At 35.1% G+C, this 22,783-nt stretch overlaps 1 protein-coding gene across 2 annotated transcripts in view; it reads left to right on the top strand.

Moving 5' to 3' along the window:
* The window catches only part of LOC150107764 (lipoma-preferred partner homolog), a 219,139-nt gene that overhangs the window by 162,974 nt on the left and 33,382 nt on the right, over window positions 1-22,783 (top strand). For both annotated transcript variants that reach the window (XM_090391523.1, XM_090391524.1), the window contains one exon: window positions 11,180-11,300. In XM_090391523.1, the coding sequence (XP_090247649.1) occupies window positions 11,180-11,300 (121 nt within the window). The remainder of the gene's footprint in view (window positions 1-11,179; window positions 11,301-22,783) is intronic.

The following is a 22,783-nucleotide window of genomic DNA, read 5'->3' as shown; positions in this document are numbered from 1 at the left end:
TCTGAAAAATGCTGAAACCACTTACAAAAAAGGGAAACAAAAATTACAGCCCAATCTCCCTTCAACCATTTTCGAAAATATTAGAGAAATTGATAAAAATTAGATTCATGAAATTTTTGGATAAAAACAACTTTTCAAAGAATCAATTTGGGTTCAGGCAAAACTTTAGCACAGAACATGCTTTACTGAACTTCACAAACATAGTTTATATCTCCTTAGATGAACATAACTATCATTAGCAGTATTTTTAGATGTACACAAAGCTTTTGACACTGTATCACATGAAATTTTAATAAAAAAAATTAGGATTATAGGAATATGAGGTATTGCTCTAAACTGGTTCAAAAATTACTTAAATGCCAGATCACAAATTGTAAACATAAACAACAGCTATAGTAGCTCCAAAAGAGTAGACTGTGGTGTACCACAAGGATCTGTCTTAGGACCAATTTTATTTAATATTTATATCAATGATTTCTGCAATCTTAAACTAAACGGTAAAATAAATACTTTTGCAAATGATACAATACTAATTTTCTCTGCAGACACAGCTGAACTAATGCAAACCATAGTGAATTCTGCTCTTTTAAAAGTAACAAATTGGTTCCAGTCAAATAAACTCAGTCCGAATTTCTCAAAAACTAAACATGCAAATTTTAATATGCAAAATACAACAGACAATGAACTTCACTGCACAATTAATTTCGCATGATTGGAATTGCAGGACAAATTCAAATTGCAACTGTGAGGAAATAGAAAAAGTCAATGTAATAACTTACTTGGGATTAAAAATTGATAGTAATTTAAGCTGGAAGCTACATATTACCAATGTTGTAAATAAAGTATGGATTATGTTAAACAGACTTTACTGCCTAAATAGATTTTTAAATTTAAATATGTTAAAAATATTATATTTTACCTGGATTCAAAGCACACTACAATATGGTATATTAAATTGGGGAGGGATCTATGGCACTAAATTGAAACCTTTAGTTTCAACTCAGAATAAAGTAATTCAAATCTTAACTAGAAACAAATACAAGGATACTGTAATGTGTAATAAATACACTATACTAAACATACTAAAAAAAAAAATTTTTTTTTTTAAAAATCAGCTAACGCCTTTTTTATTCCTGTATATACAGGGAGTAGGCAAGGCCGTTTTTAGCCCTATCTAACTTTTTGGAGACTGAGTGGGCAGTTCAATCTCCACTGGTACCCAATCAGAGATAGCTGGCCCAAGGCTATCACTAATTAAGCGGCACGCAGTGAAGAGAGATGGCTATACAGGTGCCACCATTTCGTGGTCCCTAACCCTAACACTCGTATTTAATGTCTGAAATAATGTGGGTTCTACAGTCGATTTTCTTGAGTTTATGGGACGAAAAACCCGCGTTTCTGGGAGAAAAAGCCTGCATGCCCATGCCAGAGATCGACTAACTCAGAAACTGGTCGAAAAAAGGCTTAGAAAAATTTCCTCTAGTCGTCGACTAGACTCGAAACCAAGTCTTCCTTCGTGCGGTTAGCGCAGTGGTGTGCAAATGCCACATCCACTGAATTACACAGGCTCGACTAACTAAACATACTATCCCTTAGATATTTATACACCTATAGGGTACTGCTATTCATAAAAAATGATAATGAATACGTAAATATCAAACAAGATGCTTCCATAGTAGACATATGGGCCTAAAATATATAGTTCCTAAAGCAAATAAAGAAGCAATACACAAACATTATACTTACCAAAAATATTCAACGCACTACTTTTAACAATAAGAAATGAAATTAACCCAAACAAATACAAAACTCGAATGAAAGGATATTTATTTTCACGCAGAAATGAGGAATCTCTGTTCAAAATAATTGTATAAATGATTGGTTTTTGCGTGTCGGTATTAAAAAATCCAGTTTCAGGTGTAAAATGTAAAAAATTTAAATGCTATTTAACTACTTTGTTTTATTTTGTTCCTAATTAATGTTATACAACTTTCTCTGTACATATTCAAGTGTTTCCTGTTATGTTAATTTATTATAATAATATGTATATTATATGTATAAGTCCGCGCGGTTAGCCTAGTGGCTATGTGCTTCGCAACCATATGCCTGGGGAAGGAGTGGCCTAGGTTCGATTCCCGTCGGTGACGTGAGGAGCTGAAGGATCTTCCTCAGCCATAACCAAGTTAGCCAGTCTTGGGCGTGGACAGCAGAGATTTTTCCCCAGTTTATTCTGGGGTTTTTCATCCCGCAAAGCAGGCAAACTGGCCTTGAGAATTCAACACTACAGGCCATAGGATACACCGGGGCATAAGGCTGACCACCTTATCATGTAAACGGAGTGAGGTCCGATGATCAATGGACCCTCGACACCGCAAGGTAAAAGAGGGTATAAGGAAGATGACATGATGATGATGTATATTATATGAATGTACACATGTGCATGTAATGATAATGAATTACATAACTTTTTGTAACTTTAGCATATCGTAACCTGGATGAGCTGTTGCTTTTAAGTTACACATGATTGTCAAAATCTTGTACTATGTAATATGTAACTTAGAATAAAAAATATCTATCTAAATATATATATACATATATTATGTTATGAAAAAAAGAATGTTCATCATGAAATGACTTTAGTGAAGTTATGCTCTTCTTTGGCATCTCCATATAATCAAAATCTCATTGTAGAAGGCCCAAACCTATATCACGAAATGCATTATATTAAAAAAGGTCTGTCAAGTGGTTTAGCCAAGAGCAGAAAGAGAGAAGTGTGAAAAAAGAGAAGAGAATGGTTGACTATGAGAGAGAGAAATTAAGGAGATGGTCTTGTACAGCAATTCTATCATAAGAGTTGTGATTGGTGAGAGGGTGACAAAATTGTGCTTCCTGGGTGCAAAAATTAACTAAATGAACTTGAATTTAAAAAAATAAATAAATAAAATAAAAAATTAAAGTTAGCAAGCTATTTAGAATGCAAAAGTTAAGGTGAGAGAGTGATTGTTTTGGCTGAAACAAATGATTTAAAAGGAGAAAAGTATGGTATGAGAGACATGAAAGAATTAGTGAAAGTTACAAAAGAAAAGAGTCTGAGTCTGTTGCCACAGTATGACATTCAGTTGAGAAGGACAACCATAATAGCAAATGAATAGATGTGTAGGTCATGTATGAGGAATGATGTGAATGTGTGGAGTGAGTTTGATGGATGAAAAAACTTATACAAGAAGGATGGTTTACATCTGAATGGATTTGGTGTTCAATGTCTGGAAAAAGTTGTTGAATGAAGTGAAAGTGGATGTGCAAAACTGGGAAACTAGAGCTTTTTTGGAGTCAAGGGAGCTGTTGAGCTAGTACACAGATAATACCAGGAAGGCAGTTGAATGTAAGAATGTAGAAAAAATTGCTAGTGATACATCAGAATGTGATAGTTAATATTGCTGGCAGCCAGGGAGTGCCAGTAGTGTCCGGCGCCTATGTGCAAAACTTTAGTTGGTGCCTCTATACCCCTCCCCCTAATAAAAAATCACTTTATAAAAATGTGTCAGTGAGTAAAAATGAAATACGAAATATACTAACTATATGTTTATTGAACAAAAAGCAGAAATTACAAAAAAAGTATATAAGAAAACAATAAACATACAAGAAGGGTACAAAAACAACAAAAATAATTTGTTATTTGGCAAGAAAATCATTTGCGAATTGCACCTTATGTAGTTTTACGTAAATTAACAGATAAACTTGCAGTTTTTATAAAAACAAAAATATTAAATATTTTTTGGTACAAAAATAAACTAACTACATTTTATTTGGCAAGAAAATCACTTTGTCATTTGTACTTTGTATAGGTGTAAATAAGAAACAAATAAACTTACAAGTATAAAATAGGAACATATTAAACATTATTGGGTAAAGAAATAGGTAAATAAATATTTAAACAGAAAGAAAAATCACTTAGGGAATTGAACTTTTCTAGTTTTCATTAATGAAAATTCTCAAATAATATCATGTATATCAAGTTGATCCAAAATATCTGAACTCTATTGATATAATGGCAAGATTTGAAAGTCTGTCTTGCACCATTGTGGAGCGCAAGTAGTTTTTAATAATTTTAAGTTTAGAAAAAGACCGTTCCACAGATGCAACAGATACCAGTAATGACAAAAGAATCTGAAGAACAATTGTAAAGTTTGGATAAACTGTGATTAAGTCGTTTGAATAAATATACTGAATTATCTGATATACATCATCATCATCAAATTCCTGCCATGTACCCTCAAGGGGTGTACAGGATATGATAGTACTACATGAAAAAAATTACATCATTATTAATTTCCTATCTACAATTTTCCTCCAAATCAGTCTGTTACTTGTCAAGACTCCAACCTTATCAGATCTTATATTTCTATCGTCTAAGGCACTTTGTACCGTATCAATCCACCTATATCTTGGTCTTCCTCTGGGTCGTTTTGCTGCCAACCTGGCAGAGAACACTTGTTTTGCTAATCTTTCCTCTCCTATTCTGTTTAAGTGACCATACCACCTGAGATTAGCTCTGCTAATGCATTCCTGGATGCTGACAATGTCAAGTTCTTTCCTAATATCCTCGTTTTTAATATGATATTGCCATTGATGCCATCTGTTCACGCCTATGATCTTTCTCAGGACTCATATCTGTGGTCTCTAGTCTTTGGTCAAGTGTTTTACTTCTGACCCAGCTCTCAGATCCATAAGTTAAAACTGGTTTGAACACTGTCTTGTATACAGCTAATTTAGTGTTCCGACTAATTTCTCTCTTATTCCATATGAATTTATTCAATTGACTTCCCACCATACCAGCTTTGCTGATTCTGTTATCTATTTCTATATTTAATTTACCATCTTCAGTAAAAATTGTGCCTAAATAGCTGAAATGTTTTACTTGTTCCACAGGTTCTCCATTCACAACACAGTTGACATTTTCAATGATTCTGCCTATTTTCATTGTCTTTGTCTTTTTATTGCTGACCTTCATACCATATCTATTACAACAGCTATTCAATTTAGTCAGAGAATCTTGCAGACTTGTAGTGGATTTATTTAGAAGTATAACGTCATCCGCATAAAGCAAAGAAACATTAACATCTCCAATTCTGATATCATGTTTAATACCACTTTCCTTGATAATGTGATCCATATAGATAATGAATAACAGAGGGGATAATGTACATCCTTGTCTCACACCAGATTTAACATTAAACCATCTTCCTGTACTTCCTTCAATTCTAACTGCTGACTTACAACTCAAATAAAGACTAAGTATTGCTTGATATAATGCCCCATTCACACCATATAACTGCAGCGTATTGAATAGCTTCTCGCTTGGCACCTTGTCATATGCCTTTACCAGATCGACAAAACTTAAATACAGATCTTTGTTATATTCCCATGCTTTCTCGACTATTTGTCGTAAAGTGAAGATCTGATCCTGACAGCCTCTATTTGGCCTGAATCCAGCTTGTTTTTCACCAAGCTTTTCTTCCACAATTCTTCTCAACCGTTTCTCAAGTATATTCGCATAGATCTTGCCAGGAACACTCAGTAGGGAAATACCTCTGTAATTCTCACATTCAATTTTATTTCCCTTTTTATATATGGGTACTATGAGAGCTCTACTCCAATCATCGGGAATTCGTCCCTCTGTCCAGGCTTTCTGAACTATGCAGTGCAGCCACTGTAAGACTCTTATACCACCATACTTCAGCATTTCTGGTCGAATATCATCTACTCCTGCTGCCTTTCCACATTTCAAGCCTTTGATGGCTTTTTCTACTTCAAGTATGGATATGTATTCCTGACTGCATGCCTGGTCAGTGTTTTCTATCACTGTGCTGTCATCACTGCTTGTTTCATTTAGCAGTTTTTCAAAGTAATTACTCCATACTTCAAGGATATCTTTTTCTCCCGTTTTCATGTCACCTTTATCATCTCTAATTCCTTTTACAGCACTCTTTCCTCCATTCTTAAGCTTCTTCAACAACTTCCAGAATATTTTCCCACCTTCTTGATATTTATTTTCTATATTCTTGCCAAAGTCCTCCCATGACTTTTGTTTAGCTAGTTTTACATAGTGTTTAGCATTCTTGCATTTGTCTCTATATTCTCTAAGAGCACAAGCTGACTTATTTGACAGGAACTTTTGGTATGCTTTCTTCTTTTCCTTCACTGCCTCTTTAACTTCCTGTGTCCACCAGGTAGTTCTGATTCTGATCTGATATATATTGTTTTTAAATTAGAAATAAATGGTTAGTGTAAAATTTCTTTGCATAAATCGCCTGTGTCAATGTCTGAATGATTCTCATGTGTTAATTTTTGTCATAACTTTTTACAACAAGATAATAAATATTCTTTATTTTGTGAAGTACTTAACAAAAGAAATGAATTCGTATGTTCTTTTAATAAAGTAAATCTTTCCTGCAAAGATTCTAATCTTTTATCTATTATGCAGAGAAAAAAATTTACTTTAAATGAAATTTCAGGACCTACTATATTTTCATGTTCGTAATCAAATTGCGTTGTCTTTTTACGTCACCTTAGTGGTCTACTACTACAAAATACAGATTTCCTCCTCGCCTGAAATCTTTGACGCCTTTACTCTCTGGCACCTGTGTGCATTGCATATATTGCCGGCACACTCCTGCTGGCAGCACGTCACAATGGAATAGTTAGCATAAACTGTAAGGACAGTGGTGGATCTAAAAGGATATGGCACTTTATGTACACTATTGCCAGAGCATTTGGAACAAGGAGGAGTTTTTGGCATTGGTTAATTCATCCTGGTCAAACATTACTGGCATGAGTTAGACATGATTAACAAAAGATGATATAGTTAGTGGAATAGAAGTGAAGGATATAGTGTTTTCAGGGAGTATAGAGAAAAGAGTGTGCGTGTGTTTGGGGGGGGGGGATATTATTGATACTAGCCGATGAACTGCAACCAAAAAGAGTAGGAGTTCAACTGCTGGCGAGTGAAAATAGCACATTTGAGGCTATCTGGTGTGAGATAATGGCCAGCAGAACAAAATATACAGTTGGTTGCCTTCTATAAACCAGGGGATGTAGAGGATGATGGGAATAGTGTACATTGGCAAATGAACTCTGAGTGGAGGGCAGGTAATTATTATTATAGGAAACTTTAACTATGGGAACATAGATTATAGATTCATAGAACTTAGAACAAGGAGGAGAGGATACATTGGAGGAATATAAGCAAATGGAATTTATGCAGTTAATAAGGAATATTACCTGATGCAGCATGTGATTGAATGTACTAGGGGTTTAAGAGTGTTATATGTATTAACTGCATCAGAGAATTTTCCATAACCACTATAACTGTTCTGCCAGCAATTGGTGAGAGTGACCTGGGAGGTAGGTAAATGTGTGGAATTTTCAGTTAACTTTGGGGGGTGGGGGTTTGTGGAATTATAGGATTGATAAGTGTGATAAGCTTAGGAGATTGCTTGAATTAGTGCCATGGCCGGATGTTGTTAGTGCATGGGAAGTGATTTCAGAGAATTAATAGCACACTTGCATACCTAGAGTCAGGAGAATGAATCAAGTAGGTTAAATGGATGAATACCATCATTAAGCTGGAACTACTATATAGTAGGCAACATAGGTAGGTTGTGCCTCAGTAACTTGCCCAAGTTTCATAATACAGTGACACCTGAGTTGGATAAAGGTAATGTGATTTAGTGATACCAGGATATCTCATTTAATTCTAATGAATAAATTGGGATATGGGGATGGATATAAAGTTAGTGAAGTGGATAAGAAGGTGGTTAATGGAGAGATATTAGAGAATAGTTTATTCATGAGGAGAGTCCAGTAAAAGACCTGTGACTAATGGTGTGCTATAGGGCTCTTTTCAGGCCACTACTATTTAATTTGTACATTAATGATATAGGAAAGGATCTGAGAGGAACTATTCAGTTGTTTGCAGATGATTTAAAATTGGGTAGAGCAATAATAGTTCATATGGATGATGTTAAAATTTTGCAGGATGATTTGGATAGACTGGCAATCTATCCAAATGTTAGGGTTATGCATTTTGGCACGAAACCTTACCAGCTGTGTACCACATTGATGGAACTGTACTCTAGGAAATTGAAGTCAGAGATTTGAGGGTGTTAGTGGATAGGGAATTAAAGTTGAGAGGACATATTGCAAAAGTGGCTAAAGCAGCTCATTAGATTTTTTGGTTACTGAAGAATACCCTGATGAGCAGAAAAAAGCAGGTTATTATACCTCTTTATAGAGCCTTGGTAAGACCTCCAATCTTGACTATTGCACATGGATCTGGTCATCTGGATATCTTGATGAGGAGAGAATTTAGAGGCAAGTGACCAAGATGGTAACAGGTCGGTAGAATGAACCTTATGAGGACAGGCTGAAGACTTGTGGGTTACAGAAATTGGTCAATAAGGAAAAGGGGTGTTATGATTGAGATATACAAATTACTGAAGGATTTTTACAAGATGAATTCACAGTAAATTTTTCAGAACAGGTCTGGGGGTTTGAGAACCAGGGGCCATCCTTGGAAACTGAGTGTAGTTAGCAGGAATGTCAGGACTAGTTTTTTGTTGCTCGGAGCATGGTAAATGAGTAGAATGGTTTGGCAGAGTATGTTTTGATTGCCATGACTGTGAATGAGTTCAAAGTTAAGTATGATAGATACTGCAAAAATGTTGAGTCTAAGGACTCCATGAAGTAGCCCATAATAATAATCATAATAAATCGAATGTCAGAAAACATGAAGGCAATAAAAACTTGCTTTGTGTGGAAAAAGTACTTTGGATATTTTCATTTTTAGCCTATAAGTGATATAAAAAAAAAGAAGTCCATTCTATTAAACAGATTCAGTATGGACTCCTTTTTTTTTATATCACTTATAGGCTAAAAATGAAAATATCCAAAGTACTTTTTCCACATGACATTCGATTTATTATGATTATTATTATGGGCTACTGTATGTGTATACAGATTTAACTCTCCACATTAGGAAAGGAAAGAATTATTATTTAATGTTGTATATTATTAGCAGCATTGGACATGTTCATTTACATTTAATATTTTTCAGATCTTGTATTTCAGTTAAAAATATTGACTTCACGAGTCTACCACTTGAGTCTCCATGGATTGAATTTGAACTATTACATTGTACATTAATGATATAGGAAAGGATCTGAGAGGAACTGTTCAGTTGTTTGCCAGTGATGCAAAATGGGATAGAGCAATAATTAAGTTGATACAAATGATGTTAAAATTTTGCTGGATGATTTGGATAGACTTGGCAGTCTGGGCAAAATAGAATGGATGATGTCAGTTTAATGTGGCAAAGTGTTAAGGTTATCCATTTTGGGGTGAAAAGATTACCATCTATATAGTGCTTATGTTATTATGACATTAATGGAACTGTACTCCAGGAAATTGATGAACCCAGAGATTTGGTTGTATCAGAATACCCTTCCTCCTGTTCTCCCCTAACTACACAATAAATTAGCACATCTCTTTTGCTCCAGACAGTACTACTAATATACTTATAAAAAATCTGTCAACCATAAAATACACTTCTCACATTTGGAATGGTGCACAAAAATTCTCCTTAAAAATCCTTGTTGTCAAGAGAGTATTCTGCCTAATAAATGATCTCTCTCCCACACACACACATGCTCCACTCACTTTCTCATAGGCATTTCTGTCTTGTCTTTTCTGTAGGTATTTTCATGGACATTTTTCTAATAAAATAGCATCTATTGTGAGCAGACAAACAAATATTGACCAGCTGCTGCTGCTGGCCAGTATTGTATGTAGTTTAGCTTCAAATTAACCAAAGTCTGAAGTTGTCAAAGTTCTCTCTCTCTCCTTTAACCACTTGTTCACTCCACTCGCTGCAATGTTTTGCTGTAGGTTTTGTGACTCCTCATGCAAAAGGTTGATATAAGTAAAAATAACACCCTTGGGTGGCATGCACCAGTTATGTTAATATTGATATTAACATAAATAACGCATCTCTGTTCCTCTCAACTAGCCAAAGTATTTTCTCTGATTTCTTCTACTAGAAAATGTCGTACTTGTGTTTTATGCACTTAAGACCTCCCATGCTAGAAAGTATAGAATTTTGAGTAGCCTATATTTGATCGTCTCTGATTCAGATTTTTCTTGTTTCCATTTTATCAAATTCATTTGCTATCTATATCCTCTCTAAATGTAGGTTCAAATTAAGAAACCATTTTGAGCTCTTGTTCATCTCTAAATTTCAATTTTCTGTAGTACATTTGTGTAGGAAATATGGAAGGGTTATTTTATTTTTTTGCAGGAAGTTTATATGTATTAATAGAGTATATTGTTATTATTTATGGGATAGAGAGCACACTGTGTGTGTGTGTGTGGGGGGGGTGATATAGCCATGCCATCGGTATAACAGGTACAACAGTCTTGAGCATAGCATAGTGCTTCTAATATGCTACCCGTTATTCTGCCAGGCACATTCTGGTATGCTGGCTGGCAGCAAGATTATGCACAACTTGTAGGTTGCCATCAACCTACAAGTTGTGCCATCTTACTTCTGTGACTAAGCAGCCTCAAACCAATCATGTGCTGGGTTTCCACAGTATATTTAGCATATGATTGATTAGTACTACTACTTTCACTTCACGTGTGTGAGAAAGAAGGGAAGTCAGATTTCCTTCTGCTGATCCAGTGATTTTAGTAATATTCATGAGGGGTTAAATACTTTGTTATTAGCAGCATTTCTGTCATAATGGAGAAGTTGGGAATGTACAGTATATAAATAAATCAAGAGCCCTGCTCTGGATGTCACAAAGGTTTTCTTGGCACTTCAGTTTCCACTTTGTTATTTGACGCCATAATTACTGAGTGAATGGTTAAGAAGGCATTCAAAGCAAAACATTTTGCAATAATAAGAAAGTAATGTGAATACGAAAAAATGCTTGGATTTTAATTATCCTCCCCCCCCCCCCCCCCAAAAAAAAAAAAAAAAAAAAAAACTCAAAATAAGCGATTTTCAAATATTATATATATTTGAATTTTTCAGTTGCGACATAAATATTTTTTTTTTATTTATTTCTATTTGATAATGTACATTTATAATTTTATAAATATACTGTTTATGTTTCTACAGAAAATTTGCTCCTCGTTGCTGTGTTTGTAAGCAGCCCATTATGCCAGAACTTGGACAAGAAGAAACTGTGAGAGTAGTAGCATTAGATCGTAGTTTCCACGTAAACTGTTACAGGTGTGAGGTAAGATGTCATATCAGCATTTTATACATGTTGCACAAATTTCTTAATTATTTTCGATATTAGCAAAGATATTATCACCATTGCTGAAAATGTAGAGTGCTTGATACATGGTATCCAAGATCTGATTGCAAAACTGCAATCACTGATGGACTGGTATACTTTTAAAAATTTAAATTCAGATTGTTCTGTTATTTTGTTATGGATCTTAATTTGATTTGTCTTTAGTCATCTGTCTTTTAACCATGTCGCTGTCAATATGGATAAAATACATCACTCCTCTACACTTCGTATCCATCATATATTTCAATGTAATATCAATGGTATTACAATTTTAATATGTACCTGGATTACCATGGATGCAAAGTGCATTCAAATTACCATGGCAATTTGAATGCCTTCTTAATCTGGATGGATATATATACACACACACACACACGTCTTAGCCGGTTGGGTGGTTAAGGAAGCTCTTTATTAGTGTTTTACACTACTACAAAAGATTAAGGATGAATGAGATTAGAAACAATAAATAATAGAATATTTCGAAGAAAATTGTTTATAACAGACTAATAATTGATTGCTAATTTTGTTTCTCCTGAGATAATTCTTATTCCCCACACACACACATGCCTTGAGAGTACAATCTGGAAAATGATATACAATAAAAGGAAAATTAAACAACACTCAGCTGTAACAATGTATACATATATTCCATATGGTTTGAATGAGGCAAGCATGATGTACGAGGGTGGTCTGAAAACTTCTTGGCCTTGACCATAAATGGCAACACTATTGGTAGGATTTTTTTTTTCTCATACAGGAAGTAGAGGGTTTTTTCACCCTGAAACTCGGGTGAAAAACATGTCATTATGCCCGTAGTTAACCATGTGTCACATCACGATAGGCAATCTCCTGGATAGGAGACAGCACATGAATGGGATGGTTTAAATTAAATTAAACTTGCCATATGACTTTGCATTAATTCAACCTTGGTATATCTTCTGGATAGTGACCTTTCTAAGTTGGTACATCTGTCATAAGCATCCATGTGAAATTGCAAGTCATTCTATCAAGTAGTTTGTTTTATACAGCTGTTCTGAAGCAAAAGTGTTGTATGTATCCCTTAAAATAGATAAAATTGAGTATTCAGTATCGTGCAGTTATAAAATATTCTTTGTAAAACAAGGTTTAACGCCAAAAGAAATTCATTGAAAGTTCATAAAAGTTTATGCACACTCTTCTTGTTCGTTTTTGACAATTAAGAAATGGGCTGAAGTTTAAACGTTGCCTTACCAGCTTGAAGCTGATCCACATGAAGGACGTCCAAAAAGTGTAACAACACCAGAAATCATTGATCGAGTTCACTTTTGACTCTCCGGTATTGGATGACCGGCAAGTCAATATGCATGAAATTGCCGAGACTAATAGGCATTTCAAAAAAATGTGTAGGATATATTTTGCATGAAGAATTTCATATGAAAAAGCTTTGCGCAAGATGAGTGCCGTGCTTGCTCACAGCAGATCAAAAATGCACTCGCATGAAAATCTCTGAACAGTGCTTGGAGCATTTTAACAAGAATAAAACTGATTTTGTGGGTTGATTGATTACTATGGATGAGACTTGGATTCACCATTACACGCCAGAATCCAAACAGCAGTCAATGGGCAGAAGCTGGTTGTTCAGCGCCAAAGACAAAGTCGGTTCCATCAGCAGGAAAGGTCATGGCATCGGTGTTTTGGGGTGCTAAAGGAGTTTTCTTTATTAATTATCTTAAAGTGTAGAACAATAACTGAGGAATATTATTCCAATCTTCTAACAAGACTAGATGAAAAAATTTGTGAGAAAAGACCCGTTTTGCAGAAGAAAAAAATCATCTTTCATTAGGACAATGTACTGTCCACAAAGGTATTTTGGCAATGGGAAAATTAAGAGATCTGCACTATGAATTGTTGGAACATCCACCCTATTCCCCAGATTTGGTTCCCTCTGACTTCTATCTCTTCCCAAAACTAAAAAGTCTTCCTCGCTGGTCAGTGTTTTTCTTCTAATCAAAAGGTGATTGTAGCTGTAGAGGGGTATTTTGCATATGAAAAAGAGAACCACTACAGTGACAGGATAATGGCGCTGGAGCATCGCTGGAATAAATGTATTAGGCTTAAGACAGACCATGTTGAAAAATAAAAATAATTTTGAAATTATGAAGTAGTTTGTCATTGTTAGGCTGAGAAGATTCCAGACCACCCTTGTACTGTTTTCATGAAGAGCAACTAGTATTAGTGTTGTCATAAAGTACAAAATAATTGAGGCATCATTGGTAGAATGTAATATATCCTGTTACAATACACATTTTGTGTTTGAGTTTAACTTATGCTACAAATATTCTTTTGAATCAAGTAGCGGAAAAATGAAAGATGATATTTTGAGATGTGCATTCACACATTTGAATAGAAGCGAGCTTTAAAACACTTCATTTTGGCATCAAACCCGTTTTATACCTCGTATCTCTAGCGCCCTCTTTTGCCCAAAACTTTCTGCCCGACACTTTCTTTTTTTACGTCCGGCTCCTATTTCATTCCTATCTTCCTGGAATACTCGTACGATTGCCGTGTCTTCCCAGAAAAACACTGTGCGCGTGCCGTTCGCACGTAAGCAAATTGCTGTCGGCTACACAGTTTATCCGAAGTTGTCATTAATGGACTTTGATCCTTCGTTATTATGCTCTAACATATATCTTATAGAGAAACTTCTTACATTATAATCTTTTTACAAAAAAATGACATCTTTCACTTTTTATTAATATTACAAAATTTGTATTAGTATAATTCTTTAAACAAAATTGGTATCTTCACTTATTTACAAGCATTTCCCCTTTTAGTTTTTTGTTTTTCTTGTTAAATTCTGAATGAGATATTTCTTAGTAAAAATATTTTCATTCAAAATTCAACAAAGGTTTCCCCTTTCTCTCAATTCTCTGAGAAGAGGGAGTCGTCTTCTTCACTCCAAGACTTAAGTCACCTCCTTGCAGAAGTCCACTTGGTGTGTCCTCTTTTGTGCTTCTTCCCATGTTTTGTGTCTGGCTTGCCCCTTCCGTGTTGTAAACTGATCATGTTCAACTCTCACGTGTTTTCTTCTAACCCTTTCCTTGATGCAGATATAATTAACCTCTAATACCCTCTGACATATTTCATCCTGACTCTTGCTTGCCATTTCATTCTCAATATTTGCTTTAACTTCTGTAATGTCACTCGTACTTGGATGTCTCTTCTCCTCTGGTTGGGTATTCTCATTTGATTCTAGTTGACTGCATGCTACATGATTCTCTTCCTTCTGAGTTTGTTCTAAATTCTCTTTAGGAGAATCTAGAACAAACTGGGACTCTATGCCGGTTGAGTTCTTTCTGTCACCCAAGTAATGTGCCCTCTGGTTCCTTTTAGTAACTTTCTTCCTTCCCAGAAAACAGATTTCTTCTCTAGCATAATCACGTGAGAATTTATGTTTCCTCAGGAAATCATTTCCAAGTATTAGTGATGTGTGTGGGAGAGAGGTCCTTGGCAGGATCAAGAACTCATGCCAAACACACACATTTCACCCAAAACTTTCTGCTCGACGCTTTCTTTTTTTGCACCCGGCTCCTATTTCATTCCTATCTTCCTGGAATACTCCGTACAATTGCCATGTCTTCCCGGAAAAACACTGCGTGTGCCGTTCGCATGTAAGCAAATTGCCGTCAGCTACACAATTTATCCGAAGTTGTCGTTAATGGACTTTGATCCTTCGTTATTATGCTCTAACATATATCTTATAGAGAAACTTCTTGCATTATAATCTTTTTACAAAAAAATGACATCTTTCACCTTTTATTAATATTACAAAATTTGTATTAGTATAATTCTTTAAACAAAATTGGTATCTTCACTTATTTACAAGCATTTCCCCTTGTAATTTTTTTTTCTTGTTATATTCTGAATGAGATATTTCTTAGTAAAAATATTTTCATTCAAAATTCAACAGTGTCTTGATGACTAAGCTAGTTGTATATGGAAGCAGATAACTTCACATCAGTTGCCTTAGTATCCTATAATGCAATGAACACATCCTTTCAGATGTGCATAATTCTATGCATTATCACTATCCAAACCAGTTTCAATCTTTCTTGAGGTTTCATTAATGGGGAGCCAAATCTAGAAGAGATACTAAGGTTGAATAAATGCAGAAGTCGTATTTCCCATATACAAGGTAAAAAAAGTGTATCGTCATATTATTAACATTCTCTAGATTTAGAGATGTAGATTTTTTTCACTTGTCATAAATTAAATTGAGCCTCTGTAGCTCATTCGGTATAGACAAATTCCTTTCGTCGGAAAGACCTTGGTTCGATTCCTATCCATGAAATGAGGAACCTTTATCTGGTCTCTTTTAACTAAAGGTGAATTAGCTGGTCTCATACGGAAGTAGAGGGTTTTTTCACCCGGAAACGGGTGAAAAACATGTCATTATGCCCGTAGTTAACCATGAGTTGCATCATGATAGGCAATCTCCTGGATAGGAGACAGCACATGAATGGGATGGTTTAAATTAAATTAAACTTGCCGTGTGACTTTGCATTAATTCAACCTTAGTATATCTTCTGGATCTGGCTCCCACTGATGTGACCTCAATAAAAGTCAAAACCAGCCTGAATAATGACCTTTCCATCCTCTCACATGACATCTTAAACGAGTAGAAAGGCTTATTTGTTGGCAGTGCATGTTAGTTTATTTTAATTGTATTGATTAAAACACAGAATGATAAGAAAATAATTAATATTAACTTATTAACTGATATTTGCTGGATTATATCCAACATTTTCAAAGCGCAAGAATAGTTTGTCACAGTACACGAAACAGCAGTTTGGTATAACATTTGGACTAGCGTAAAAAAATTGTAACAGACAACACAAGGATTTCTTAACTAAGGTCCTAATTGGCACCATCTGTTGTTGAAAAATGAGGAAAAAAAAAACATTTGGCACTATGGTAATGCCAAGTCAGATCAAGCAGACCATGCCTTGAATACCCCTTCACACAAGATCAAATGGAAGAAAGCAAAAGTGCTTCACAGAAGTCAATATAAGTCAGAGAGATTGTTTTTCAAATCAACAGCAGCTTTAAAACATACTTCAAACATCATCAAGTATGGCTGTAAATTTACCAAAAATTTGGGAGACAGTCATTTTAAGATCTTAATTCATGCTTATTTTCTCTCTTTTCCAACAATAGATGGCACTAATTTTGACATTAGTTCCTTGAGCTGTCCATTGCAATTTTTTTTTAAAATAGTCCCACTGTTTTTACCAAATTGTTGTTTTGTGTACTGTGACAAACTATTCTTGTGTTCTGAAGATGCTGGATATCTTCTCTTAAGTATTCTGCAAGAGCAGGTTCTTCTCTTAGTAGCAAAAACTTTCCTTCCACTCTTCTGTTCTGAGCCTTCTCTTTCAAGGTTGTGTACCTGTCTCCATTCAGCATGTCATCTAGTTGTTTTCCTTATTTTTCCTCTGGGTCTTTTTCCATCTATTTTTTCTTCAATGGCATCTCTGATGATTCCATTTCCTCTCAGAATATGTCCGATCCAGTTTTCCTTTCTTCTTCTACTCTTTTTAAGACCTCTTCATTAATTATTTTATCTGTCCATTTGATTTTTTCCATCCTTCTCCAAATCCACATCTCAAAGCTTTCCAAAATCTTAATTCTTTCTTCAGTGTCCAAGTTTCAGCTGCATAGAGGGAAACACTCCACACATATTTTATTAGTCTGTTCTTTAGGTTTCTGTCCATTTTACTTCTGAATAAATTCCATTTTCTATTAAACACGTCTCTTCCCATCAGTATTCTTGCTTTTATGTCACTTTTACATCTTCCATCACTGCTAATCATACTTCCTAGATATTTAAATGCCTTTACTTGATTCAATTTTTCCCCATTTATTTTGATATCCATATTTGCCTCTTTCCTTGCTATTTTCATTACCTTTGTTTTTCTTATGTTAATTTTCATTCCATAATTGATACAGGATTCTAGTAATTTGTTCAGCAGATGTTGTAGTCCTGTTTCAGTATTTGATGATAAAGCCTTGTCATCTGTGTATCGTATTGCAAATATCTATCTACTTCCAGTCTTTATTCTTTCTTCTGAATTCTCCAGTGCTTCTTTAAACATTGCTAATTAAGTTAATATAAATACTAATTATTTTCTTATCATTCTATGTTGTAATCAATGCCATTAAACTAACATCACATGATGTCTGTTTGCTTGCTATAAGCTCTTCTGCCTTTCGTGTATGGGATATGTGTGTGTGTATAAACAAACTTTGTTTGCTTAAACTTGGATAAAGGATTAAACAAGAATATAATTTTTTAGCAAATTTAATTTATAACCAAGTGAAAAAACTTGGTGTTTAAGGGTCAAAGCTCTATAACTGAGAGGAGACCTCCACATAGTCTTTAAAGGAATGCGGAGAACCGACCAGGGCTTTTGAGCTAATGTCCAATCCTCACCTTCTCGTGGTGCATCCTTTTTAGGTGTCTACCCCTGGATACTGAACAAACGAACCTCGTTCATTCAGTATTTAGGTAGACACCTAAGTGATCACTATTTAGTCTTGAGCATGATAAAATTGAATTTCATGTTGAAAAGAAAAACATGTAAGAAAGTTTTAAAGTGAATTAAAGTTGGGCTGGCAATTTGGGATTTAGCCGATCAAATTGTAATCTTATTGGCTTAAAACCAAAAGATAGAAATGATGGTACATGACAGAATTTCACGCCGGCTGGGGGCGTCGCCGGTTAAACACGGACCCGTTGTTTTCGCCAGGGAACCAGGCAAACAGTGAAAAGTCGGCTACTGGAACAAATCTCAAAACACACCCCAACTCAACATCACCAGAGTTAAAGATCAGTACTGTTACCATAAGAAGCTGAATGGCAAAGGAATGGAGCTACCTGAGGAATTAGATAAGTACTAGATCGACATAATAAGGGTGACTGAAACAAAAAAAAAAAACTGATGAGATCTTTCTGAGTAATAAGTACAAAATGTTATATTCAGGCAGTGACAGTCGAGGAAAAGAAGAGTAGCCATAGTATTCAACACTAAATACGAAGCTAATCTACTTGAATGGTAGGCAGTCTCAAGTACAGTGATGTGGGCAAATATCAGAATGGGGAACTGGATAATGAGACTTATTTGTGCCTATGGTCCCACAGAAGGTTCTACTAAGATAGAAGTGGAGGAATTTTTTGAGGCTTTAGAAAAAGCAACTGACACAATGAAAAAGGAAAAGTTGGTCCTTGTTGGGGATCTAAATAGCAGAGAAGGAAATGATTGTCAGACATACAAAAATATATTGGGAAAATTTGGAGAAAAGAGCAAAGCTAATAATAATAGCAAATATTTGTTGGAATCCTGCTCAGGACAAGGACTGGTTATTACTAACACCATGTTCCAACATAAAAATGTGCGCAAATTCACATGGAGAGAAGAGGCAAGGAATAAGAAAAATCTCATTGACTATGTTATTGTCAATAGTGATGTTTTTTCCCTGGTGCAGGACACTAGAGTGTACAGAGGATTTGAAATTGGAAGTGATCACTATTTAGTCTTGAGCATGATAAAATTGAATTTCATATTGAAAAGAAAAACATGTATGAAAGTTTTAAAGCGAATTAAAGTTGAGCAGCTCTCAGACGTGAGCTCTAGACTAAAATACACAAAGATTATTTGAAGAAAAAATGAAAGAGTTTGAGAACAGGAATCAAACCTTGGAGATTCAGTGGCAAGCCTTGAAGAAAACTCTGATTGATTCAGCTAGAGAGGCATGTGGTGAGATTGTCTGCAAGGATAGAAAAATCAGAACTCCATGGTGGACACAGTTAAAGAGGCAGTGAAGGAAAAGAAGAAAGCATATCAAATGTTCCTGCAAATAAGTCAGCTTGTGCTCTTAGAGAGTACAGAGACAAATGTAAGAAAGCTAAACAAAAGTCATGGGAGGACTTTGGCAAAAATATAGAAAATAAATATCAAGAAGGTGACAAAATATTCTGAAGGTTGTTGAAGCTTGGAAATGAGGAAAGAGTGCTGTAAAAGGAATTAGAGATTACAAATGTGACATGAAAACTGGAGAAAAAGATATCCCTGATGTATGGAGTAATTACTTTGAAAAATTGCTAAATGAAACAAGCAGTGATAGCACAGTGGTTAAAAAACACACAACAGGCATACAGTCAGGAATACATATCCATACTTGAAGTAGAAAAAGCCATCAAAGGCTTGAAATGTAGAAAGGCAGCAAGAGTAGATGATATTCGACCAGAATTGCTGAAGTATGGTGGTATAAAAGTCTTACAGTGGCTGCACTGCATAGTTCAGAATTCCTGGACAGCAGGACGAATTCCTGATGATTGGAGTAGAGCTCTCATAGTACCCATATATAAAAAGGGAAATAAAATTGAATGTGAGAATTACAGAGTTATTTCCCTACTGAGTGTTCCTGGTAAGATTTATGCAAGTATACTTGAGAAATGGTTGAGAAGAATTGTAGAAGAAAATCATGGTGAAGAACAAGCTGGATTCAGGCCAAATAGAGGCTGTCAGGATCAGATTTTCACTTCTCAACAAATAGTTGAAAAATCATGTGAATATAACAAAGATCTGTATTTAAGTTTTGTCGATCTGGAAAAGACATATGACAAGGTACCAAGAGAGAAGCTATTCAATACGCTACAGTCATATGGTGTCAATGGGGCATTATATCAAGCAATACTTAGTCTTTATTTGAGTTGTAAGTCAGCAGTTAGAATTGAAGGAAGTACAGGAAGATGGTTTAATATTAAATCTGGTGTCAGACAAGGATGTACATTAACCCCTACTATTATTCATTATCTATATGGATCACATTATGAAGGAAAGTGGTATTAAACCGGATATCAAAATTGGAGATGTTAATGTCAGCTCTTTGCTTTATGCAGATGATGTTATACTTCTAAATAAATCCGCTACAAGTATGCAAGATTCTCTGACTGAATTGAATAACTGTTGTAATAGATATGCTATGAAGGTCAGCAATAAGAAGACAAAGACAATGAAAATAAGCAGAAGTGCTGAAAATATCAACTGTATTTTGAATGGAGAACCTATTAAACAAGTAAAACATTTCAGCTACTTAGACAAGATTTTTAGTGAAGATGGTAAACATGGAAATAGACAACAGAATCAACAAAGCTATGGTAGGATGTTAATTGAATAAATTCATATGGAATAAGAGAGAAATTAGTTGGAATACTAAATTAGCTGTATACAAGACAGTGTTCAAACCAGTTTTAACTTATGGATCAGAGAGCTGGGTCAGAAGTAAAACACTTGACCAAAGACTAGAGACTGCAGATATGAGAGTCCTGAGAAAGATTATAGGCGTGAACAGATTGCATCAATGGCAATTTCATATTAAAAATGAGGATATTAGGAAGGAACTTGACATTGTCGGCATCCTGGAATGCGTTAGCACTGCTAATCTGAGGTGGTGTGGTCACTTAAACAGAATGGGAGAGGAAAGATTAGCAAAACAAGTGTTCTCTGCCAGGTTGGCATGAAAACGACCCAGAGGAAGACCAAGATATAAAAAGTGCCTTAGACGATAGAAATATAAGCTTGATAATCTTGACATGTAACAGACTCATTTGGAGTTAAATTGTAGATAGGAAGTTAGTAATGATGTAAATATTTCATTTAGTACTTATCATATCCTGTACACCCTTTGAGGGTACATGGCAGGAATTTGATGATGATGATGGTCAAAAAACTTTTTAATACAAAATAAGTTCCAACTCCTTCGTAGTTTTGTCATCTTTTAAGTAATGCAATATAAAGCATTTCTCATGCCAGCGATTGTATTCACTTAAACTCTTAGTCACTTGCATAAACTTTTAAGTCTTCAAGATAAATATTAGTTTCTTACTAGGCTGTAAAATGGCAGCACACTGGAAATCATAGCCCTTTGCTTGTATATGGAATATCTTATTTCAAGATGTTCCATATGCTTACTATCAGATTTTGAGTTATCTCAGACTGACCTTGATTATCTTATATTGCAACTACATCTCTGTGTACTTCTTATGGGTGGCTTTAATGGCCACACTACTCTGTGGGATAGTACCAACACCAGGAGAGAGAGGCCAGTTTTTTGGGCATATGCTTGATCATAATGATCCCCCCCCCCATTCCCACCTATATATTCTGAATTTGATTTTACTATCTATTCCTTTGCCATCTTTCTGCTACTTATGTGAGATGTCAAAGATAGCATATGGAAGTGATCACTTTCCTTTGCTTTACAGTATATTCTCACAAGAATGTGGATATACTGTTTTTACACCTGGGTGTCTATGAAGAAGAAGAACATTGTTCTTCACAGACACTCAGGTATAAAAGCTGAATGGAATCCTCTTTATAACTTTCAGAATTTAGTTCCTAAGACAGTCAGCTCAAATGCCTATCAGTCGAGCAGTGATGTAACAGATCTTATTGTCCAGATAATAACCACATTCCACAGACATTATTTTAATTAATATGCTGTCCAAACCATGATAAAATCCTGAGTCCCAAGCAAAAAAAAAAAAAATTCAAGACAGCACAGAGCATATTTCATAGATACCTTACCATACCAAATTTTATAAACATTCGTTTGAACCAAGCCACATTCCCTTTCGGTTTCAGAATCAGAATCTTGGATCTAGTTTGGCATTGGTCAGTCATGCAACCAATGTAAAAGGAGTATATTGGATAAAATCCATAAAGTGATGGGTAAATATTGAAATCTCATCCATCTGTCTTGGAACATGTGTAGTCGATGAATCCAGTGCAGTTGCAGACACTGTAGGAGAAAGCTTTCCAAGAATATCAGCAATGTTTACTTTCAATTCAAATTGGCTAGAGCCATATGATTATTCATTAAGGAGGAACTGAAAAAAAGAGTGCCACAGAGCCTCATAACATTCATTTTGAGAGAATAAAATATCTTCCATGGATATTTTATAATGAATATAATGCCTACTTGAGGAGCACTTTCCAGATTCATGGAAAAAAAAGGCAATTGTCATTGCCTTCCCAGAACCAGGAAAAGATCCAAAACTAGCAAAGTAACCATCTTATTGCTCTGACCAGCTTTCTTGGATTACCATTGTAAGATATTGGAATAAACATGTTTAAACCAAACACATTACTTTTTGTCTTCAGAATCTACTGACTTCTGTAGTATCTCGAAAGCAGTGATTTGTTTTACCACTTGGTTCATATAGAAACATCTTGGACAAATTCTTGAAATCTGAGCAGTTGGTTTCTGATTTCTTTGAAATGGAAAAGTTTGACACAGCATGGAGATATTGGCATATTAAAAGATTTATAGTCTAGGTCTCATGGGCATTTCACTCTTTTTATTAAAAGCTCTCTCTCTCT

This window comes from Typopeltis vanoorti, chromosome 4 (genome assembly GCF_054136105.1).
Source record: "Typopeltis vanoorti isolate ZY-2024b chromosome 4, IOZ_Tvanoo_1.0, whole genome shotgun sequence".
Classification (NCBI taxonomy): domain Eukaryota; kingdom Metazoa; phylum Arthropoda; class Arachnida; order Uropygi; family Thelyphonidae; genus Typopeltis; species Typopeltis vanoorti.
Note: the sequence above shows the minus strand (reverse complement) of the source record. Positions and strands in the feature narration are given on the sequence as shown.